We start from the raw sequence: 11,278 nt of genomic DNA, 5'->3' as shown, positions 1-11,278 counted from the left end.
CTGGCTGTTTTAAACTTTAAAAGGATTCCATAAACCATCCTGGCTGTTTTAAACTTTAAAAGGATTCCACAAACCGCACACTTTGTAGTACGAAAGCAAAATGAAGTGAACGAAATTCGAATCACTTAAACGTAATAATAAAATATCATGAAACAAAGTTTTACAAAATTTAATACGTCACTAAAAATATCGAAAAATTTGCTTGTAACGATCTAGATAACAAGTTTAACACGCTCTTTAGATCTTGTCGTTTTAATAACATTCAATACTTGATTCGAACCACCTTGACATATTATTTCCACATTCTTTTATTTCCAAAGATCACGTGCAGTTCGTTAAAACTCATCATTAATGTGCAGACCAATCACCCATTTGTTTCTTTTCGCGTTCAACTAATTGGCTGGAAGCATTTGAGAACAGCAACAAGAAACGGAAAGTTTCCAGCGGATGTAGCTTCGATTTTTACAGAATATATGTAAATAGGCTTAGCTGTTTAGAAAAAAAGAAACAACTTATACGATTAAATTTGATATTTTCCACATTTTATTATCAATTTGTTTGTTGTTTGTCTGAGCGCTATGCATTAGACTGTTTGCGATCTGTACACCTCGAGGAATCAAAGTATGGATTACATAAAATTACCCCTAAACTACCGGGAGACTATTGTAAACTATCCACCTACAACACTAATCTTAAAGCAATTATATTTTATTTACCTTGTTAAGTTTACACATCATATACAAGGCGTCTGAAAATTACGTTAACAGAACTTATTATCTATGTTAATAAAATGGTTAATATAACTTTTGGACGCTTGTTTGTTTTTTAAATTTCACGCAATACCACACGAGGGTTATCTGCGCTAGCCGTCCCTAATTTAGCAGTGTAAGACGAGAGGAAAGGCAGCTAGTCAACTCTTGGGCTACTCTTTTACCAACGAATAGTGGGATTTGACCGTCACATTATAACGCCCTCACGGCTGAAAGGGCGAGCATGTTTGGTGTGACGGGGGATTCGAACCCGCGACCCACATAGTGCGAGTCGAGCTCCCTAACCACCTGGCCATGCCGGACACAGTGTCTAATTTTTGATTATGATAAAACGGTCTGATCAGAAGTTTTAACTTACATCGAACGTTGAGAAAATATCCGAATGAAGTGAAGAAGCCAAACAGATGTTTTGTGGTACATTTATACCAGCCAGCATCTTTTCTGGAAATTGAAGTAAAATTAAGATATCCTCCAGAGGAAACATCGAAAGGAAGTGGGCCTTGATCCTTTTGCCACAAGGGGTCGCTCGGGGGGTTGGCTTCGACATCACACTTTAAAGATGCAGCCATACCTTCTACGATAGGAATCCCAAAGCCTGGTTCTCTGCTTATCGAAAACGTGGGGCCATCTAGAATGAGACAAATTGAAATCTCGAATCTAACCTTTTTTTTTGTAACAGTTGAGCTATGACATAGAGTACAGAATGACTAAATTCGAATAATGACAGTAGCAACGCAGTTATAATGTATATTAAACAGCACTGAATTTAAAGTTCTATATAAATAAACTAACAGAAACTTTATATTGCTTTAAATGATTTAAATTTGTAACTACTACCGTTTCTGGTGGCATTGTAATATTAAATAGCACTTAATCAACTACGTAACATTATTCAAGGGGTGTACACAAAACTTTTTACATAGAATATTCTTTTGTTTTCTTGATTTCGTGGTAAAAATGCAAAGAAACACAAGTGATATAAAAGATACGTGTTTTTAATATCACTGATTGAACCAACTGCTCATTATCAAATGAAAGATAAAACTTTTGCTCATTAGGGCCACGATAAGTACTGGAAAAAAAAAACTGCTTCGCATTGTTACCTGAAAAAATTTCAAGTCACTGCTAATAGCAGATTTTATTGTTAAACATTTCCATTAGCGAATGGGAAAGAATTCTTATAACTAAACTATTTTTTTCTAGTTCTATTAATCTAAAAACGATACCTGGAAACAACGGATTTTTTTTTCTATTCGATAACCTCAGGAAAAGGAATAATTATTAGCTCTGTTCATTGATTAAACTTTAGAGGAAACGTTCCACTTGGGCTCATTACGAATGACACCACTTAAAGGTTAAATAATAATTTAACTTATAGAAGAATATCTGTAAAGTTTACACGTGGACTCTGCTGTCTTTCTTTATTATTTTTATATTTAAGCTTTTCTGTGTTGTCCATTATATATATATATACATATCACCTATCGGACAATGGTTGGTCGTAGTGAGGAATATAACAGATAATATCTAACAACTTCAGGTTTACATAAGAATTCCCGATATACGTTTGTTTATTTGTTTTGAATTTCGCGCAAAGCTACATGAGGGCTATCTGCGCTAGTCGTCCCTAATTTAGCAGTGTAAGATTAGAGGGAAGGCAGCTAGTCATCACTACCCACTGCCAACTCTTGGGCTACTCTTTTACCAACGAATAGTGGGATTGACCGTCACATTATAACGCCCCCACGGCTGAAAGGGCGAGCATGTTTGGTGTGACGGGGATTCGAACCCGCGACCCGCAGATTGCGAGTTGAGCGCCCTAACCACCTGGCCATATTTGGCCCCCGATATACGGAGAGGATAGTTAAAACTATTCCTCATTATAAGATGTGTAGTTGGGATTTTGTTTTTTAATCTTAAGACGACTTTAATTTCTCAAGAGATACCACCAGGGATTCACGATTGACCTCTATACTTGAACGTGACTACTTACACAATACGTTCAATGAGACACTGGCTGTAACTGGTTGTATCCATGCTTCGTGAAAGACGAAAGAGACCAATTCTTTCTTGTTAAATGCTCTCGTAATGTTGAGAGACAATAAACTCCAGCTTCGATACGTTTCGTTTCCTGGTAGATATTCCGTGAAAAGCTCCCCATTGGAAGAAACATTGGTCGTTTCCAAGAACCACTGTATTCGTCGAACAGGAAGAGATGAATTTTCAGCCACGCATTTGATAAACAGCAACTGCCACTCTTGTAGAGTGATTATTGCGCCTTGGGGAAGTCTTTTGTCTTCAAGCTCTATGTAAGGCTCTACAGGTGGATCTGGAACCAACAAGCGGAATTATGAACAGAGCCCTATTCTTTCCCCTTACAAAATTTACAGAGGGTAATAATAAATTACAGAACCTTATCTAAAATTATGTTGCATCTTATTGCTAATATTGTATTGTAAAAACATAGACTTAGTCAATTCTTTGGTTTTTACTACAACAGCAGCCTTGTCCTACAAAGTGTTTCTTCGGTCTTATTAAAAATTTTCTCAGTTCCTTTTCTCAGATTCTGTAAAGATACAAAATGACCTAATTAAGCACTACGTTAAACACCGTGTCAGCTCTGCTGGTAGAGATGCTGCTTCTTTAAAACAATTTATAATGATAGAAACTAAAACACGTTCAGCATTATCAGTGGGTGACGTCATCATAATCTACTAGCATAATCCTCATTAAAAACAACAAAAGTTGGTTGTGGTGCAGAAGATTATTAAATTTGGTTGACTTGTTATAATAAAAAAAATCACCTAGTGCATAAAACTAACTCTTGAGCATTCAAAAGTAAAAATATAATTACAGAAAATTCAAAGCCGTTAAAACGTTTATTGTTTTTGAAACCTACTCAGCACAGTAAGTTCCAGTATTTCAACTTTACTCCCAACTGAACCATCATCTCTAACTTTGCCACACTCCCACAGTCCCTCATCAGAGGTGGCGACATCTTGGATTGTAAGTGCTGCGATCCCGTTACGAGTTACGTTCCATAATCTACGATTGGCAGTTATAGCTTCCAGGACCACTGGCTGGCCGTTTTGTAACCACTGAACTGTTCCGCCAGGTGTCTCCAATTCGCAGGGAAGACTGACCGTTGCTCCTGCTTGCACTGTTTTCTTAATACCCTTTTCCATTTGTTTTGAAGCTAAAATAATAATGATAATAATAACATTAATTTGTAAGTTAAAACAGGATATTGTTATGGTACGTTATGATTTCATCAACACAGCGAGGTTGCTAAAAATTTCGTAAATTTTCTATTTCGGGTTTTTTTGTTTGTTTTAGTGCAAAACTATACAATAGGCTACATGCATTCTATCCACTGCGGTCTATCGTACCCCGGATTTTAGCGTTGTAAGTCCATACATTTACATCTGGCCCACTGAGAGACTCTATTTAAGGAGAATGTGTTACTTATAAAATAAAAAATATTATTCTACATTATAAAGTTTAACACACAACAAATAGAACTAAACTTAAACCAATTATTCTACATTATAACGTTTAACACACAACAAATAGAACTAAACTTACACCAATTATTCTACATTATAAAGTTTAACACACAACAAATAGAACTAAACTTACACCAATTATTCTACATTATAAAGTTTAACACACAACAAATAGAGCTAAACTTACACCAATTATTCTACATTATAACGTTTAACACACAACAAATAGAACTAAACTTACACCAATTATTCTACATTATAAAGTTTAACACACAACAAATAGAACTAAACTTACACCAATTATTCTACATTATAACGTTTAACACACAACAAATAGAACTAAACTTACACCTACAAATAGGAAGAGATTTATTACATCATTTCATTACTGCTTCATGTCTCTTTTTTTTTAGACATCATGCTTCAAAATGCTACAAAATAATCTAATTGTAGGACATAAACCACTGCTGATAATTAAAACATTCATGTTATTGTAACTTCAGAGAATACGATACAATAGATATCCTCAAGCTTAGTTCTGTGTAAGTTTGATGAAACAGAATATTGTTTCAGGTTAGATACTGGTTTGGAAATAAATCGGCTCAGTTTTAAATAAATTAACATTTTTTTTCATTTGTGATTCACCATAACAAATATGAACACAACTAAGCTTGGTCTAAGTGCAAAAAGAAATAAAAAAAAAACGATAGTGCCCTTTCAACTTGTTCATTACACGAACTACGTCACAGTTATCTTATTACAGGCAAATGATAAACATATCCTTGTGAACGCGTTCCAAGTCCTTATACCTTTTATAAAATCTAAATTAAAAGATATAACTGCCTTATATATATATAGAAATTAATATCCTCTATCTGAAATGTGACAAAAGGGTTACGTATAACAATATCCCCTTATCAGGGCTTCAACATTAAGAATGATAGGCTGCTTATATAAAATTTAATATAAAACATGACTATATATTCAGTTTTATCAACACACAGCTTGGATAATTTACTAACGTCAACATCCTGGGCTTTGTATTACAGTCAAGCATAAAAAACAAATAATACTGAATTTATTTCTCTTACACACACGTACAAGTCACTAAATTATATTGGGATTTTCAGAACATCTTAAAGAATGGCAATCCTTTAAAAAAAACATTCGGGTTACTTCAGGCAACGAAGAAATAATTTCAGAACTTCTAATAGTTTTATTGAATGTATGACAGTACCTTTAGATAATTGAATAAAGAGGGAAAAAATGGAATTTAAAAGTTGGACGGTACTTTTTTGCTCACGTTAGCTAAAGTTTCGGTAAAGAAATCCCTAGGGTTCATTTGTAGCCGACGTGGATATTGGACTAATGACTAGAGTGACGGCAGACAACCAGCAACATATGTGCCACAAGAGTTTCGTTCGTTTTTTTTTTTAACCGAATAGCGAGAATGACTGTCCCCTTTATAACGCGCCCAGAGCTGAAAGTACGGAGCATATTTATCGGCATCACTTCTCGAACCTTGAACCCTTCAATCTCCTAACCTGATGTACACCAAATTATTACTCTAAATATCTGTGTCTTAACATCAGTGTATTGGCGTTCAAGAATCAAACCTCGAGACGCATGATTAACAAATCAATGAAAGATTCAAGAGATCTGCATTTCCGATGAAACTTATTTTTTCTCATGTCCCGGATAAATTAATAAAAACTTGAAATATAAATATAATATATCAACTTTTGCTATTGGTGTGTTAGCGTCAATAAAATTTTGATGTTGAAAATTTTTTCCAAAATCTTGATGGTCTAATGGTTAGGAAGTTCGACATGCTAGCCATTTCAGCCATCGGAGCGTTATAATGTGACGGTGAATCCCACTATTCGTTGGTAAAAGAGTAGCCCAAGAGTTGGCAGTGGGTGGCCTTCCCTCTAGTTTATTATTGCTAAATTAGGGACGACAGTTTGTTCTTTCAGTATTAAAATTATTCATTCTTATGAATGATACCTCCCCTTTTTTGTGGAGGGGTTATATTTTAATAGTTCCAATTTAGCTGGAAAGGACTATACTTCATACTAATCAGAGACACTGGCAATAAATTAGTAAAAAAATAAACAATTAACTCCTAAGAACATTCGAATTGAGTATAAAAAAACACAGAGTACGTATAACATTATGTCCTAGGTATAGGTGTAAATGATGTTTTTCCTTGTCAACGTCACTATTGTACATTAGGACAAACGAGAGAAAAAAAATATTGACGAATATTGTAAAAAACAACAACAACAAAAAACGCGCATTAGCAACATACACATTTAAACTAAAATAACTGTTTTGTTTATCAATCCACACAGAAGCATGTAAAGTAAAGAATCCCAGTTGTACAGTTGCTTCTTTGAGAGATCCCGTTTACTTACTATAATTTACTAACATGAACCGTTATTACTAAAGTATCATTCAAGTGCTTCGCAATCTGAGAGTCGCGGAATCAAAGCAGGTCGCTAAACATACTCACCCTTTCAGTTGTGAAGGGGGGGGGGCGTTATATTGTGGCGATAAATCTCACCATTCTTTATGAAATAGTAGCTCATTTGTGGGTGGTTTTGACTAGCTGCCATCTTTTGAAATTAAAGGCAGCTAACGTAAGGAATAGCTTTGCGCGAAATCCAATAAATAAACAACTCCATCTATTGATCTAAGTTGTTTGTTCCTTCAGTGTTTTTTTTTAAACAAAATTTATTGTTTATTGTCTTTGTAATAGGCACACCTTGTATTTTGGAATTGTAGCAGCTGTAATAATGTTTCACCTGCAGAAGTCGCTCCTGAGTTACGCATAAAATAGTCTTATAATAAACCTGGTTTATCACATAAAATAGTCTTATAATAAACCTGGTTTATCACATAAAATAGTCCTATAATAAACCTGGTTTATCACATAAAATAGTCTTATAATAAACCTGGTTTATCACATGTCTATCACATAAAATAGTCTTATAATAAACCTGAATTATTACATGTTTATCACATAAGATAGTCTTATAATAAACCTGGTTTATTACATAAAATAGTCCTATAATAAACCTGGTTTATCACATAAAATAGTCTATAATAAACCTGGTTTATCACATGTTTCTCACATAAAATAGTCTTATAATAAACCTGGTTTTTGACGTTTTCGTTGGAACGCATACTTTTATTTTGCATGGATCTTAGACTAGAATTGTCAATCTTCCACTACTTGTACTGGTCCTGGAAACAAGGTTACTTCAGGAATGGAACACTAATTAGCGCCACACATACGCTAAAACTCTGGGATTTTGCGTAGACGAGAAATACACCCTACGTGCCATGTTCAACACTAGCAGGAACTGAAAAGATGGATAAAAGGAGGCGCATGTAGGGGAAGATAGGGAGGTTTGCTGGGAAAAGCTAGTTTTCTAATTAACCGTCGTCATTACAGGACAAAATTACTAACAGGAAGACTTCAATAATCCCGCTAGAGAAGTAAGTGATGAGAAGGAATCTAATGGTCTTCTCTTGTTTTCGGGCATTCATCTCCTTAAACAGCGTGGTCTAACATGATCGAATGGACTGTGTCAAACAAAGGAATCTGAACACTGGCTACTATTCACTTTCTCAATTATTTCTTATCTCGTAACGCTTGCCAGTGTGTTTGTGAGTTTCAAAACTTTCTCCACTTTCTTGTCTGTTCTAACTCGCTTCCTTCCATAGCGTTAAAACCACTTAGTTTCAATTTTAACACCCGACATACTTCAAAAGCTGTAAAAAATAAATAATCCCATGTCTGTCACGTGGGGGCTTTTAGGATTCGCTCGGAGTTGCGCTCTCAAGGCGAATGCTTTAGCTCAACACTGTTAACACTGATACCAAGCTACCCCTCTCGAGCAACGCATCTTACCTTGACGTTTCGCTTATTAATTGTGATATTAACATAACATTAATAAATTAAAGACGTTTCGCTTATTAATTGTGATATTAACATAACATTAATAAATTAAAGACGTTTCGCTTGTTAATCGTAATATTAATATAACATTAAGAGATTAAAGACGGTTCGTTTATTAGTCATAATATTAATATAACATTAAGAGATTAAGTAATATTTCATGGACCAACTTTGGTAGTCCTTCGAAAGATGTTAATAATGACGATAGTAACCTGTTACCTTACAGACATTCTATATTCCAACTGAATATCTTAATCCTATGTCCCTCCATTCTCGAGTCAGTTCATAAATGAAATATTTCAAGAAAATCCGTATTTAAGGGAAAATCAACAGTTTCCAAGTTGAATACGTTACTGTCTAGGCTTAGAAGACTACCACGTCTCTGTTTAAAGCATAAAAATCTGGTGTCTAGGCCATCTTATGTCTGTATAGAGACACAACAATCTGGAGTCTGGAATACCACGTCACTGTATACAGATACAACAATCTGAAGCGTAGACTACAACAATCTAGAGTCTAGACTACCACGTTACTGTATACAGATACAACAATCTGAAGTCTAGACTACTAAGTTACTGTATACAGATACAACAATATAGAGTCTAGACTACCACGTTACTGTATACGGACACAACAATATAGAGTCTAAACTACCACGTCACTGTATACAGATACAACAATATAGAGTCTAAACTACCACGTCACTGTATACAGATACAACAATCTAGAGTCTAAACTACCACGTCACTGTATACAGATACAACAATCTAGAGTCTAAACTACCACGTTACTGTATACAGATACAACAATATAGAGTCTAAACTACCACGTCACTGTATACAGATACAACAATCTAGAGTTTAAACTACCACGTCACTGTATACAGATACAACAATCTAGAGTCTAAACTACTATGTTACTGTATACAGATACAACAATCTAGAGTTTAAACTACCACGTTACTGTATACAGATACAACAATCTAGAGTCTAAACTACCACGTCACTGTATACAGTTTTCTTGTACTTCTTTAACATACAGAGTGTCAGAAAAGTCTGGAAACATAGGTGTTTTGTAGTTTTTCTTAATTTTAGAGTTTGATTGAATAAATCCTTCCCAGGACATTGGATTGGCATAGGTGGTCCCCAAGAAAGGGCTGCAAGGTCTCCAGTCTTCATTCCCACGGATTTCTTTTCTGAGGCTTGCTCAAGGCACGTGTGTACAATGATGAAATCAGGGATTCTGAATATCTGAAACAACAAACTCGCGAAGAGTGTCGGGCCATTGACAATGACAGGAATACACTTGACTGAGAATGGATATACCGTCTCAAAACGTGTTTCAAAATGCAAGGACAGCGTGTAGAGCCCATTCTGCAAAAAATCGTTGAAGTGCCCATGGTTCCAGACTTTTCAGACACCCTGTACAAGGACCAGTTATTTTTTATGTTCCCAATATATGTATATTGTCTAATATCCCACTTAGATTCGTATCTACAGAAAGCACAGCATAGAAAGTTTTAAGTAAAAGTAATAAATGTATAGGTCCCAAATTTTCAGAATTTTCACACAGATTAAACATTTCAGACATGTAGTGCAGTACGTTTTGTGAAAAACGCTTGTGTCAGCTATCACGTGCATTAATAATAAATTCACTTATTTTCTGTCATGCCTTTAAATAGTCTCTAAATCGAATAAACCACCAAGAAATAAAAAAAAGCAAATGAAATTATCTACAGAATAAGAAAAATTGTCAGAAACGAATGGAGCGAAAAAAAGAGGAAAAACCACTTTTGGAGTTCCTTTATATTCTAAACCACGTTTTGTAAAAAGAAAAAGCGGTCGAATAAAACGGACCCCAAGATTTGTGGTTCAAGCTCATCCACGTATAATCTACAGAGAGAAAGCACGTTATACGAACAATACAATTTATAGCAACCCATCGTGAACAATATAGGTTTTCACTTTTTTGAGAAACTTTGCCAAATCGCCGAGTATGTGTCACTTTTAACAGCTCTGTTTAATAAAAAAACTTGAACTGTGGCGTAGGAATAGACGAACTAACCGAACGTAATACATGCCCCAGGGAACAGGCGTATAGCGGTCCTAAAGTCTTTTCGGAGAATTATGAACCTTTATATATAAAGGAAAAATAATTTACAAAACTATAAAAGTCAGGATTGATAGTTTTAGAAGCAATAACTCTCTCGGGTTTTTCACTATCAGTTCTTTCTTTGGAGCTGTCTTCGGGCTAACTGTTACGTAATACAATTAAGTATAATAATATACAACAATAGTGAGATACCATGGCTTACAATACTGGAGAAACACTTATTGTAATTGTTCTAAGAATATTGTAGGTTTGTAGAGAAGAGTCCATTTTGAACAGAGAAACTAGAAGCTGGACTAGTTAAGAATTAAAAGTAAATATAAAATTCCAATTGTTTTACTGTTATTTTTCATCGATAATTTACCCTCATTATTGATTTATCACTGAACGTTTCGCGATATTTGATAAAGACTCGTTCTTAATAGTACATTAAGTGGAAGCTTAGGTGGTTTGATAGGGAATTGGTGAGTTCGAGTTCCAGTTTCATAGAATGAAATGTCTCATTTAAAAATTGATGATACTTGACCTTAATAGCTTAGTTGACTAGGGTGTCTACACAGCTAAAAAATGACATGGAATCAAAACCCAATAAAACTCCTAAAGCTTTCAACAACTTATCGTGCTCTTGAATTTCGTTTAATGTTTTTTAGAAGATAGAGCACAAACATTAAGGGATAGAGATAAAATGTTAATATCACTTTAAGTAAAGTTGGTGTAGGAGTAATCACCACTGACATGCAGGGGGATATAAACATAGTCTTAGTGTTACATTAATTAAGTAAAGTTGGTGTAGGAGTAATCACCACTGACATGCAGGGGATATAAACATAGTCTTAGTGTTACATTAATTAAGTAAAGTTGGTGTAAGAGTAATCACCACTGACATGCAGGGGATATAAACATAGTCTTAGTGTTACATTAATTAA

The 11,278-nt window shown here is 34.7% G+C and overlaps 1 protein-coding gene across 1 annotated transcript in view; it reads right to left on the bottom strand.

The window, feature by feature from the left end:
• Positions 1-388: 388 nt before the first annotated feature.
• The window catches only part of LOC111087438 (cell adhesion molecule 3-like), a 28,523-nt gene continuing 17,633 nt past the window's right edge, over positions 389-11,278 (bottom strand). The window contains exons 2-5 of the mRNA XM_022394064.1: positions 3,670-3,966; positions 2,764-3,099; positions 1,129-1,398; positions 389-489 (exon numbers count right to left, since the gene is read on the bottom strand). Coding sequence (XP_022249772.1) covers positions 389-489; positions 1,129-1,398; positions 2,764-3,099; positions 3,670-3,966 — 1,004 coding nt within the window. The remainder of the gene's footprint in view (positions 490-1,128; positions 1,399-2,763; positions 3,100-3,669; positions 3,967-11,278) is intronic.

The sequence above is a fragment of the Limulus polyphemus genome, unplaced genomic scaffold (assembly GCF_000517525.1).
Source record: "Limulus polyphemus unplaced genomic scaffold, Limulus_polyphemus-2.1.2 Scaffold2152, whole genome shotgun sequence".
In the NCBI taxonomy this organism is placed as follows: domain Eukaryota; kingdom Metazoa; phylum Arthropoda; class Merostomata; order Xiphosura; family Limulidae; genus Limulus; species Limulus polyphemus.
The sequence above is the reverse complement of the archived record's forward strand: the minus strand, read 5'-3'. Positions and strand labels throughout refer to the sequence as shown.